The 13,534-nt window shown below is 37.7% G+C and overlaps 1 protein-coding gene across 2 annotated transcripts in view; it reads right to left on the reverse strand.

Annotated features, from left to right (window-relative positions):
- Positions 1 to 370: 370 nt before the first annotated feature.
- Positions 371 to 13,534, reverse strand: part of LOC146510230 (uncharacterized) — a 65,565-nt gene continuing 52,401 nt past the window's right edge. The window contains exons 1-10 of one of the 2 annotated variants that reach the window (XM_085175169.1): positions 11,958 to 13,440; positions 11,616 to 11,655; positions 11,371 to 11,431; positions 9,722 to 9,800; positions 9,490 to 9,547; positions 8,863 to 9,183; positions 8,261 to 8,521; positions 7,664 to 7,930; positions 5,668 to 5,799; positions 371 to 3,589 (exon numbers count right to left, since the gene is read on the reverse strand). In XM_085175169.1, coding sequence (XP_085031295.1) covers positions 3,489 to 3,589; positions 5,668 to 5,799; positions 7,664 to 7,930; positions 8,261 to 8,521; positions 8,863 to 9,183; positions 9,490 to 9,547; positions 9,722 to 9,800; positions 11,371 to 11,431; positions 11,616 to 11,643 — 1,308 coding nt within the window. In that variant the 5' untranslated portion in view covers positions 11,644 to 11,655; positions 11,958 to 13,440 and the 3' untranslated portion in view covers positions 371 to 3,488. Of the gene's footprint in view, positions 3,590 to 5,667; positions 5,800 to 7,663; positions 7,931 to 8,260; positions 8,522 to 8,862; positions 9,184 to 9,489; positions 9,548 to 9,721; positions 9,801 to 11,370; positions 11,432 to 11,615; positions 11,656 to 11,957; positions 13,441 to 13,534 lie in introns of those variants that run through there. The other variant, XM_085175168.1, reaches the window with a different exon arrangement.

Below are 13,534 nucleotides of genomic sequence, written 5' to 3' on the forward strand. Positions count from 1 at the left end.
CGGACCTTCAAAGTAAAACAGGAAACACACTAATTGAACTCTAGACATGTAAACTTGATAGAGACCGGGGAGACAGAACACAGAGACCTGAAACGTGGGACAGAAAGGCACAGAGTGGACACAACATGGAAGACAGCGAAACCTTTTGACAAAACCTAAGAACTAAGACCTTAACAGCCATAACTGCAACCTATAATAATAATAATAATAATAATAATAATAATAATAATAATAATAATAAAAACAGCACAAAGTACCCAGAACTTAAACCGTAATACAAAATAAAACCAAAACACAAGAACTCAAAATGCTGGGTCACAAAGACCCAGAATCATGACAGAATCCAAGGGATCTGAAGTTATCCGCAGTATGAGAGGCGGGAAGGTGGGAGCGTTTCTCTACAGGTCTACTATTATCTCCACAGTCTTGTACAGGTTAAGCTTCAGGTGGTTCTGACTGCACCTCCTGCCTGTATGCAGACTCGTTGCTGTTCTGGATCAGATCGATGATGGTTGTATCATCCGTCAACTACAGGAGTTTCACAGATGGTTGTCCTGAGGTGCAGTCATTAGTGTAGAGGAAGAAGAGCAGCGCGGGGGGACGGAACCCTGGCGGCAAGTAATGATGATCTGTGGAGGTGGACACACAAACTTGGGTGAACTGCTGGTAAGTTGAGCTAAAGTCCATGAACAGTTGGTCCATCGACGGTTGGTCAAGATGATGCAGGTCAAGTCTCATATTAACTGCATTACCAGCAGACCTGTTCACCCAGTAAGCAGCTGTTAGGTAATCACTATGGCTGCCTGTTAGATACTGAACCCTCTAGATACTCCTGCTTCAGTTCTGTTAAGAATATGATGATGGAGAATTTTGTTTGTTTATTTTTTTAAACAAAGATACTGTAATAGATACTTATGAAAAGACAAGAATTGCAATACATCATTTATCCCATGTAGTATGTGTGCTTGTGACTGCCTGACACTAACCACACTAGGTAGCTGATGTCTTAAAATACGCTTCAGTCACTGCCACAGCATGGCAGACAGCCTGAACTTGTGCTCTTCATCACAAGATTAATGTCAACTGTTTACTTTGTTTTTTTATGTCCTGCAATGTACATTTATCACTATAATCTGCATCACAAAAGTTTGTTGACAAGGAGCAAAAGGAAGTATCAGTTAACATCCTGGTGTGAAAACCACATTACATTAAAGCCACAACTCTTTCCTTTTTCAGTGACTCTGCTACAGACACACTAACATATATGTTCTGAAGTACTGCGTGGCAGACAGCACGAACCTGTGATCTTCATCTCAGGATTTATGTCAAGAGATAAAGAAAAGTCTGTTCACACACATTCATGTATAAGCATTTGAGTGAAGCAAAACTCATATGTAAAACTGAGAGCCAGTAGAATGAATGGGCAAGTTGCAACTGATGGCTTGTCTTTATTCTTATTATTCGCCTTGAGGCGACATTTGTTGTGATTTGGCGCTATATAAATAAAATTGAATTGAATTGAATTGAATTCTTAGCAGCTTCAGAAAAACATTCATTGTCTTATAAATCACTAATTTCTGTGCACACAGTTACAGATTTGTCTCCACGTTTACAAATCAAACTTTTAAATCTTGCAGATCACGTGCTCTGCATTTTATTGCTTTTAGTTAACTGTAAAAACTTTGGCTCCACCATGTGATGAGTGCTGATACTATGCGTTTTTACATTTACTACTAAAGGTTACAGCTTTTACTAGGTCATCACAGAATTATCACTTATCACCAACTAATACACGTAAAGGAAAACACCAATTCTTTTTTCATGCAAGGTTATTACAGCATTGTTCCTTTCTACATTATGCTTAGCTTAAACTTAATGGTTTGTATGGTTGAGATACATACAGAGAATAAATGTAACACTTTGAGACAGATTCATGTAAAACATGAGGAGAGCACAGATTTTATTGTACTATTGTACAAATATTATTGGAAATCTAAATGTTGGTCAACAAGCTTCAAAGCATTTATTATCATTGCATTTGAAAAGACAATGAATTTTAATTGCATCACCAGGTTGCCGACCAAACGCACACAGTTATACGTGTCTCACAAAGTCCACTTACTGACTTTTTCATACATGTCAAGCATATAACATAAATTATTGATGGATTTATGTCACCTTACACAATATAATGAAACTCTATTAAAATACTACTTAGAAGAACTGCCTGCAGGGGAGTTTGTGCCCTTCATGTTTTTGTATTGTTGCTTGATGTCTCTCTTGGTTCTCAGTCATCCAAAACACAAGCCGAGCAACAAGCATATGCTGTGCAGTGCAGAGAGCTCTACATTGGAGAAACCGCATAGCCACTCGACAAATACGTGACACAACATAGAGGAGCCACTGCGACACAGCTGTACCTCTGCACCTAAAGGACAAAGGTCACTCTTTCAGGGATGCCAATGTTCACATTTTGGACTGAAAAGACAGATGGTTGGTTTGAAAGAGGAGCAAAAGAGACCATCTATGTCCTTTGTGAGCGACCATCTTTGAACAGAGTGAGCGGCTTATGACACCAACTGTCAGCTACCCACAACGCAGTCCTGAGATCCCTCGATAGGTCACATGATAGGGTAAAGGTCTTACAGTGGTTTCATCCAAAACCTTTGGTGGTAATGGCCCACGCCTTTTTACATACCATGGCTAATGTCATGTTGCAGATGATTAATAGTGGGTCAATGATCACCTCCTAAGGGACAGCCCCTACTAGGGGTTAGATAACTGGGACTTTCCACCTGATGAGAGGTAAAACGTCTTCCAAAAAATTAAAACCTTCTTTTCATTTCATTTCATATTTCTTAAGTCTCTACTATGATCAACAGCTGTGAACAAACAAGCCAGTGTTTTATGCATATTACAGTTTTTTTCCTTTCTCACTGACAACTGTGCAGCTTAGGTAATGTCACACGGTTTAGAAGTTTGGCAGCTCAGTGAAAACAGGATATAGTTTGTGGTTTTAATGTCATGACAACACAGAAAAAAGTAACCAGGATGTTTCACTGTGTTTTTATCTCAAACAAAAGGCACAGCCCACGTCTGCTAAGCACAACACAAGGAAAGCACCATCACTGATCAAAGCCTTTTATTTAATCTCCAAGGTTAAATGTAAAATGTTGGTTAGAACTTTTACAGGGTTGTTGTAGTTTATTTAAATTATGTCAAATAAAATGTAGTTCAAATATAATGCATTTATAAATAAGTATAAATAAGTATTTCATGTATATCAAATGCCTTCTAAATAACTTCCCCCCCCCCCCCCCTTTATGTTTTCTTCAAAATTAATAATCCAGTGAGTACTTGTTAAATATGTTTACCTTCACGTTCACTGCAAAGATGGAACTGCTAAAGTGCCATAGTTTTATTAGCCAGTTGACTGAAAGTCTACATGTTAGGGTTTAGGTTTCAGAATGTCAGACTGTAGGAGAACGTTAACTTTCATCTTGATTTGAAATAGGTGGTGTTTCTCTCGTTTCTCTTGCATTCTGCTTCAGTCTAATATCTGAGTAGACAACGTCCTCTTCAGCTTCATCTGAAAAAAGTAGAAACAGAAAACTGTGTCTTGTGTAATCAAAAGACGCTGATGTTGTACATTGAAAACTTATAACAAGAAAGTTTTCACAAAGATTCACAATGACACAATATTTGTAGTTTTTGCTCCGTACAGCACCACAGTGGATTTCAAATCAAACAAAAACGTGTGATTGAAGGAAAGACTTCAGGTCTAATTAGCTTTAATTCAAGGCTTAAAAAATAGACCCTCATTTTCAGTGGCTCAAAACTGGATATTTAGACAATTGATTAACAAGCTGCATTAAGGCCAAGTTCTGTTTCCTTTTTATTTCCTGAAAAATGAAGCCAACATCATATCTAAAATCATACAAAAGCTCTACATTTGTAATTGAAGCTTTTTGCTGTACATTTTAAATGTGAAGGGAGCCCAAAAAGTAAATAAATAAATAAATCAGAGAGATGGTAAAGCATTTAGGAGTGGCCAAACAACAACAACTTTGTACATTCTTAAAAAAACGTATAAGGTTGAGCTGCAGTGGCCATCCCAAATAAACCATTCTTCTCTCCAAGAGATATTCCCTGACGCCCCACCTTGATCCCATATGTTCTTTGTCACTTCAAAGAATACGTCCACGCTCTACAGCTTGGAAACCCATTCAATGAAGCTCTCTAAGCACTTTTCCTGAGCTAAGCTGACGGCCAAATGAAGTTTGGAGGTCTGTAGCAACTGACTCTGCAGAAATGTTGGCGGCCTCTGCATACTGTGTCCCTGACCATTCACTGAGTGTGCTCAGTGGTGTTATAAGAAACTGGAAAGTGGTAGGCCATGTAAAATCACAAACAGTTGAATGTGGAATATTTAGTGATGAGGAAATTTCACCACTGGACTTTTTGCACAGGTGACATCCTATTACAGTACCACACTGGAATTCCTGAGAGCTCCTTAGAGAGACCTAATCTTTCACAAATGTTTATAGAAGCAGTCACGGGGCTAGATGTTTGATTTTATACACCTGTGACCATGGAAGTGACTGGAACACCCAAATTCAATTATTTGGATGAGTGAGTGAATATTTTTAGCAATATAGTGTATATATTTACTCCAGTAAACACACTACCTACTCAACACCTCATGAGCTCCACATTATCTAAAGAAGTCAAGAACAGAAACAAATGGAGGAGTGAAATCGCTCATGAGCCCAAGGATACCACACTGTATTACTAGGTGAAAGTAATGTTATGGGCAAATGGGTCAATCATGCTTGCTGATGATGTGACTGCTAATAGAAGTAGAATGATCATGAAGCAACCCTATCTCTGCCGGGATTCAACTATTAAATACACAATTAAATTGATAAGCCGCAAACCAGCAACACATGGCTTGTGGCAACACAAGGAAAGAAAAAGTAGCATTGTAAGGTCTATGGGTTGTAGGCAGTCAAACTGCAAGGTTGAATTAAATCATGTTAGTTTGTCCAGTAAATTTTTATTCCTTTGAAAACTGGAGACTGAAATAAAAACAAAAATACTGGTGGTGGCCAGTGTTACCCTCAGTGTCCACAAAAACTATCATATCACTTTCAAAATCCCACGTCGCTTTGTTCTCACAAGCACATTCACAAGATTTTCAGAAAACTTGATCTCTGAATTTGAGGTCTATTTCACTGAGATTCAAACTCACCCAAGATTTTTTGTAGATATACCTTTAATTAAATTTTGATACATTTGCTACGTTTCTTTATTCTCAAATTATCACAAACTTGAGTGTCCCGCCTGCCCATCTGCTTAACAGGGTGAAGACAATAACCCATCAGCCTTTTACAAATGAGGGGTAAATATTACTAAATATTTAATGAAAAACTTTTGTAAAATTCTTCTTCTTCTAAAGGTGAAAGTCAGCATTTCAATCACATATTGACTGTTTGGGTTGAAATCATTTGTGGTCCTGTACAGAAGTTGCTACAAAGCTACAAAAATATCCTTTAGTCCAACAAATTATTGCCACTAACTGTTTTATAACAATTTAACATATACTTCTGTGTGGTGATCCTTGAGACAAAATTGATAAAGACAACACATTTAATATAAAAATCTTACCTTCATTAACAGTCATAATGCCAGTTGTGTTTTTGAATTTCCGGATACCAAGAAACACAGCCAGAATGAGTAGAATGGCAACAACGCTTACTACCACAGCCACAGTCACAATGCAGTGGTCAGAAATATTACCTAGAAATTAAGACCATTAAGAAGAAAATACTGAAATAATGTAAATATAGTTTACTGGGCTACAATGTTCAATTCAATAAAACTTTATTGATCACAAAGGTTGACCCCAAAGGAAATTGGGTTAAAGCTGCCGACCTTTTGCCAGCGCCATCTTACCCTTCCAACCATACATACATTACACAGCATCACATGGGGAAGACAGGTCTGAGAGGTATAACAATGCAAAATGCACAACACGAGGAAAGACGAGGAGAAAAAAGAACCCCAGACTGCGCTCCAACAGGGAGATCAGTTTGAGAACAGAAAAAAAACACCTCAGCACATAGCACATGAATCATCACATCTCACAACATAGAAGACATAAGCTTCGAAGGCATTTGTATGGGGTGGGGGGGTGAGTGTAGGTATGTGTCAGTTAGGGGTGGGTTTTTATAATCGATTTATCGATTAAAATCGATTCTGGCTTGGATAACGTAAAATCGATTCATTAAAATCCTGAATCGATTTTTTAATATAAATTTATTTTGCCCGAAATGCCAGAATCTCTGGTGAAATCTCACAAAATTTCAACAACCACCAAACAGCTAAGACAGTAAATGAGAGCAGGAACACGGATTCTGCACTTAAACACACAGCGCGACCTGCGGATCAGAATCAGTTAGATGTCGCCTTTCTCACGGTCGGGGCTGAAAGCCGACAGCTCGCTGATTCTGATCTGTCGGCGGTTCAGCGCTTTGTGTTCACGCCCTTAATGCGCTGATTCTGAAGCTGTTAGTTTGATGTCTCTCCAAACAATACTGACCAAACCAGCAGCAAAAGAAGATCCAAACTACGCTTCACATAAACATCGTCATGTATTCACTCTTACTTTTACTGTTTTGCTTCGACCACAGCTCTCTCTCTCTCCCTCTCTCTCTCTCTCTCTCTCTCTCTGTACTGTTTTCTGCATTATTCGGTTGCTTGTTACGCACAAGACTACCGTTGTTTACAGCGCTGTCGGCCGATGTTTTTTTTCCCGTTTTATATACTTCCGAAAAGAAAACCTAATTTCTGCCGTTCAATACTGAACAAATTTAAGCTTTTTTAAAATTATGCAAAATGCAAAACGCTTACCGCTGTAACTTCAGAGGTAATTTTCATGTGTTGATTAATGGTTTTCTTTCGTTTTTGATGTACTGCAGAATATTTTTATAAAATCCCAGGCCAGGAAAATCGCCTTCATGTTTTTCTGTGTTTTATCTTCAGCTACTTTGACACAAAGGCATCTGCTGTGATGCTCACACCTTTGATAAAGTCTTGCGTGTGTCAGCTTCCTTTTTATAGATACAAAAATATGTAAATGTACTGATCTGAATTATAATATTTCTGACTGTCAAAATTTCCCAGATTCAAATCGAAGTGAATCGAATCGAATCGAATTAAATCGAATCGTGGATCGAATCGATTCGGGACCTTGTGAATCGGAATTGAATCGATTCCAGAAATCAGTGACGATACCCAGCCCTAGTGTCAGTGTATATGCGTATGTGTGCGTGTGACTGTGTGTGTTCCGTGATCAGTCTGGGAGACTCTCTTAGGGTTAGAGAATAAGCGAGACTATACAAAAGACATGAGAAGCCAAGCAGAAAGATAGGGGAGAGGGAGAAGGAGAAAGTGCGACCGCCTCCATCAGGAGCCAAGAGTCTTCAAGTCATACGTACTTCCAATTTATGCTTCAGCATTTAAATTGCAAAACTGAATGATTTTTTAAAGAAAAATAAATCATTTAAAATTAGAAAAACTCCTATAAATACCTATACTAAATAAAATAATAAAGTAAATGGCTATTTAAGTATAACAGAATGTAATATTTTTTTTATATTACCTGTGCAGCTTATAAGGTGGATGATGGTTTGATCTCTGCTTATACTGTTTTGGACGATACACATCAGCTTTCCCAGCAGCTGACCATGTAAACTTATGGTAACATTTGAAATGTTGTGGTTTTCTGCAATGCTGGGTTGGGTTTTTATCAACAAGTTATCATCCAAAAACAAGGTGAACTCTACTTCATCTCCTTCAGAGGAGCAGCTGACTGTCATCTGTTTTGGTGACAAACACATCTGCAAAACAGCTGGTTCTGACACAGGAGCTGAAAGACAAACATACAGTCACATATGGATGCAATACAAACTGCAATTTAACATCCACTGTCAGCTCTGCAGTGGTCAATATCTACAGACACTCTGTTTCTCTTTGTACTTGCTAAATTATTATTGTTAAAAAAAACTGCATCATGAAATTTCTGTGATCTTTGGGAGAGTTTGTCAACATAGATATTTTTTAAAACAAAAATCTTAAAACAGATCTATGCCACTTTAAAAATAATCTTACAAATTATTGTTTTTGATTATCCAAAGATATATTTTAGCTTTACAATACGTTTAACATGTTCATTTCTGTTACATATATTTCACACTACCTGTGCAGCTTGTAAGGTGGGTGATATTTTGTTTTCTGCTGACATTGTTTTGAGCAACACATGTCAGGTTTCCCATCAGCTGACCAGGTAAGTTGATGGTAACATTTGAAATGCTGTTGTTTTCTGTACCGTTGGCTGTAGACAACAACTGATCATCCAAAGACAAAATGAACTCTACTTGATCTCCTTCAGATGAGCAGCTGACTATCATCTGTTTTGGTGATAAACACATCTGCGTAACAGCTGGTTCTGACACAGGAGCTGAAAAAAAACAAACATATAGTCACATATAGACACAATATCAACTGCAATATGACATTCACTGCTACTCTAAGAAGTATAATACATATCAATACAGGCTTTAATGTAAATGCTTACTTATAGCTTACTTATATAAAATGTGTGCACAAAATTAATGATAATTTGATAACTTTCTTATAATATATAACCAGCAATAAGAACAACGATAAATACAATCTATAAACTGTTCATGTAACTACCTGCTTTTTTAAATTTCCAGTTTTAGCTCTAAACCACATTTTCACATGTGCATTGTTATTGCACAGATGTTATTCAATAAGTCAATAGGTTGTTGGTCTTACCTAGTATGTGTAGATGGATGTTAACTATGTACAATAACACACCTTCAGTAGAACTGTGTGTTTCCATGCTGTACTCTCCAGAGTCATTTTTTGTTGCTTTGGTGAGCTTCAATGTTCCATTTGTGGAGACTGTAGTACAATTCTTGTATTTTTCATTGAGACTAACTAATTTATCATTTATTAACATTAAAATCTTATCTGTACTCTTTTTCAAGCTTGTCTTCATATGTGGTTTAGTAGGTAGGTAAAAAACGAGTGGTTCTCCTAAAACTCCAAAACACGTCTGGGGTCCAGGTTCAGTGAGATTGCATTCTGAAGACCCTGGTAAGAAAATGAATAAACAAATGTATACTAAGAGGGAAATTAATAACTATCATTTATTTGCACAAAATAGAAAACCATAAACTTTGTATATATGTAACCAATTAATTGTTACTGACAAAATTCATGTGTATGAAACTTGAGTAATACAATTAATGGCACCACAGAAATGTTCTCTCACCAGACTAAACAATAAATCATCTAAGTAATAACAAATAATAAGATGAAACATTAAAATGTTTAATGTGGATTAACAATATGGATTCATTTTGTTCTTCTAGGTACTGTTTAATAGTTGAAGTGTACCTTGTGCCACAGCGGTCATTGCTGGAGTTGCGATGATGATGATGATCAAAATAATCTTCTGTTTGGACAGAATCAGATTATTTTGCATGTGTAGTGTACTATCAAACGTGTGAATTATCTACATAATGGATCAATAGAAACTGTTCTTACTTTGGAAAATAATGCAACAACTATTGACATACTAGACATTTTTTCCTTTTTAACTAATGTCGCCATGACAACAGTCACTCACCATATTTAAATTAAGATGTCTTCTTACTCTCTGGCATTCACCACTGGCACCTGGATGGTATATTTCTGGTCTTTTTTCCCTTTCATGAAGAAAATCGAGGAAGACATTTTCCTTCATCACAACCAGAGCACTAGACTCACTGTAAATATTAAATAATTTGGTACACTATATTACTCTGTTTGTGTTGGGGGACCCGATCCTTGGGGTGGACCAATTTTTTGTGTGTGGGGTTTAAAAGCTACCAAGGCACAGTGTTTAGAAAAAATGCATCTCAGCTGTTCTGATGCTCCTGACACATACGGGATCACTATGGGTTTTTGCTTAAGCAGCAGTTGTCCTTCTCTCCTGGATTGGCTAGAGCTTTCTTTAGGTGCCTTACCAGCTTTGACAAATGTCCACGTGGGATAACCACATTTACTCAGGGCCTTCTTGATGTGATGTTCTTCTGCCTCCCTGGCCGCTGTGTCTGTGGGGATGGTGTTGGCTCTATGTTGTAGCGTCCTGATGACACCCACTTCATGCTCCAGTGGATGATGAGAGTCAAACTTTAAATACTGATCCGTATGCGTAGGTTTACGGTACACATCAGCTTTTAGATGTCCCCCATTACTGATGGAAATCTCACAGTCTAAGAAGGCTAACCTGCCAATTTTCATATCCTCACTGGTGAATTTGATGTGTCGGTCCAACGAGTTAATGTTATCCATGAATTGTGGTATGTCCTGGGACGTTCCAGGGTAGGATACAAAAGCCCTCTTTTCCACTTCTTTCATGTACAAATTGGCCACGATGGGTGAAACTGGGGAACCCATGACACACCCATGTTTCTGCCTGTAGTACTGACCCTTGTATGTGAAATAGGTGGAATTAAGATACAGTTCCAAAAGCAAACACACTTGGTCGAAGCTGAGAGTGGAAATGACCTCCCAGCCCATTGTTCCTTCAGTGGTGCTGGTTTCAGTCATTATGCTAATGTACTGTTTATAAGATTGGGGCAACCTACAGTCAGCTGAGACTAAAGAAGTCACTGATGAGTGAAAAACGTTTCTCCCATTGAAAACGCTACGTCCAGATGAACAGAATCAACTTTTGGGGATTTACTTACTTGGATGATTGAGCATGCATCAAGACGATGTACGACGTTTAGTTAAAGTTCTGTGTGCATATGTGTGGGTTGTACCTGTATGTCAGATATTTTCTAAAAATCACGTTTTTTGTTGGAAGCACTCACAGTATAAGACTTCCCATTATTTTAACAAGTCTAGTAACTCTCATTTTAATTGTTATATTAATTGTTATATGGCTACATTTCTTTTCTGAACGCCATATTAGAACTATGCTATCAAACAAATTATAACTATCAATGAATATTTAGCAGCGATAATTACATGTGAAAACTGTTTTCAAATTGCTACTTTAAGCTTAAATTTTACTGTTGTCGTCAACACATCAGCACTATTTATGAAATATTTGTCTGAACTGTGGACACCAAAGCTATGGTGACCAATCAAAAGGGTTTCATAACATTTTTTGTATTATCTAGTATTTTTTGCAATCATAATCAATCAATCAATCAATGTTTACATTTTTTAGATTGTTTTTATAGTACAGTAATTTCACAGATGAGAATTAAGTTTAGCGTTACTTACCAGCAACTGGAGTTTTTCTCTGTGGCGGCAGGCATGACGGGCTTTGGGCTGCTGTGTTTGTCTTGTGGTTTGGACAGAAATGAGTAAGCATGTATTTAAAGTCATGTTAGTCTTATCCAAGTATTTAGTGTCTCATCATACTTGTCTTTACTTATACAAACATGTAAATACAGTAGTTAGACAAATTAGAGTATCACTAGTCATTTTTTAGCTGCTATGTGGATGGAAAGAGTAACTTTACTTACAGTTACTAAGTGTAGCCCAGAAAATCATCTCGGGGTTAAACTGTTGACAATAGAAGAGAATCTTTTAAGGTGTGTTTTGCAATATATGCAAAAAAGACAGCATTGAGGGTTCCTTTAAATCATGGAAAATGTCCCATTATATTACTATATCATCACAAAATTTTAGATAAGTTAATTCATCAAGACACCCAACACAGATAATCCCATGTTCTACTCTCACTAGACTGACTGTTGTCATGGTCCTGGGTCGGTGACCCAGCGCTTTAAGTTGATGATTATCATTTTTCTAGTTTGTTCTGATTTTGTATTGGTTGTTGGAGTTTGGTGTATATTCAGCCCTACCTGTGTCTGTCCTCGGTGCTTTGTTCATGTCCCCGTGTTGTTATGTAAAACAGTCTGTGTGTTTCCTGTTTTACTTTGTAGGGTTGTATCTCGTTATGTCCATTGGTTCCAGCTGTGTCCCCGCCTGTCTGCCATTTCCTAGTTACCTGGTGTGTGTATTTATAGTGCGTGTCTGCCTGTGCTCCTCGTCGGCTCGTCTGTGTTTCATGGTGTCTGTTCCTCGTCTGTGTCTCTCTGCCTCCCACCCCATTTGTATGATCCGGTTTGTTATTTAGCTCACCCAGTTTAGGTTTATGTTCTGTCCTGCCCTCAGTTCTGTTATTTGTACACTGTAAATTAAACCCTCACTCTTATCCTCATATCGGCTGTCTGCATTTTGGGTCCTCCGTTTCCTCCACACCACACGGCTCACCCCGCCAGCCGTGACAACTGTGATACCGCATGCTTCTCTGAATCTCTGTAAACATACCAATGAAGCACTATATGCCTTTAAAAGGATTTTATTCTCACGTCCTGCAATGTGAACTTATCAACATGGTCTACAGCAAGTATCGGTTGACACCCTAATGTGGGATGCTAAAACTATGTTAGGTAAAAACCACAGCTCTTTCCATTTTAAATTTGTTGCAGATGCGCTGACTGATTGAAGTTTATATTTAAAGATACAAAGAAAGTGAACTAGCACACCCACACAAAGTGTGAGAGAGAGGGATACAATATCATATAAACTGCAAGGAGAGAAATGTGATTATAATATATTAAGGTTAGTTAAATGATCTGGTATAAAAATAATAGAATAATGTTCGTGTATTAAGAGTTGTTTATACTTTGGAGACATTACTTCACAAAGACACAGTGAAGCTCCTTCTGATCGTCTCTATACTTGTCCATCAACACCCTGAAAACAAACACTATCTGTAGCACTCTTTCTTGGCATTAAGCTAAACTGCTGCTCACTCGTCACTTTCTCTCTTATTAACCTAGCTTCAAAACTTTCCTTTATCTTCATGGTATGGCTCATCCACTGTACATCACTCATGTTCGTAAAAACTAGTACCAGTGCAATTCTCCATTCCTCAGCCACCTCACTCTCCAAGACTGAGTTAAAATAAATCAAGTTAAAAAGCCAACTCTGTTTTTTATCTATTTTAGACAGACAGAAATAATTGCTTTTAATTCATTTCTTGGTGATGTAGTTTTATGATAAGCCAAAGCCAGCTTGGCTCAAAACTAACTCAAATTATCTCCAACACACTGCTGTAAGGTTATACTATTATTCTGGTGCTGAACCCACCAGCTTGCTTATTTCTGTCACTTTGTATATGGGTTTGATAGCTGAAGCATAATCTGAGCTAGCACAGTTGTTGTCTTAACAATAACATTTCAGTTTTTACAAAGCTAAACTATACTTAGACTAAAAAAATAACATAAACATGTACTTACAGCATATATGTGTAGCCTCTCCATGTAAGTCTGCTTTATATGTATGCAACTAGCACTTGCAGTATACTAGGCAGCTGGTGGCTAAAATCACTGGTACTGGCGCCACCTGGTGGTGAGCCTGTAATGCTTCATCC

This window comes from Neolamprologus multifasciatus, chromosome 10 (genome assembly GCF_963576455.1).
Source record: "Neolamprologus multifasciatus chromosome 10, fNeoMul1.2, whole genome shotgun sequence".
Taxonomy (NCBI): domain Eukaryota; kingdom Metazoa; phylum Chordata; class Actinopteri; order Cichliformes; family Cichlidae; genus Neolamprologus; species Neolamprologus multifasciatus.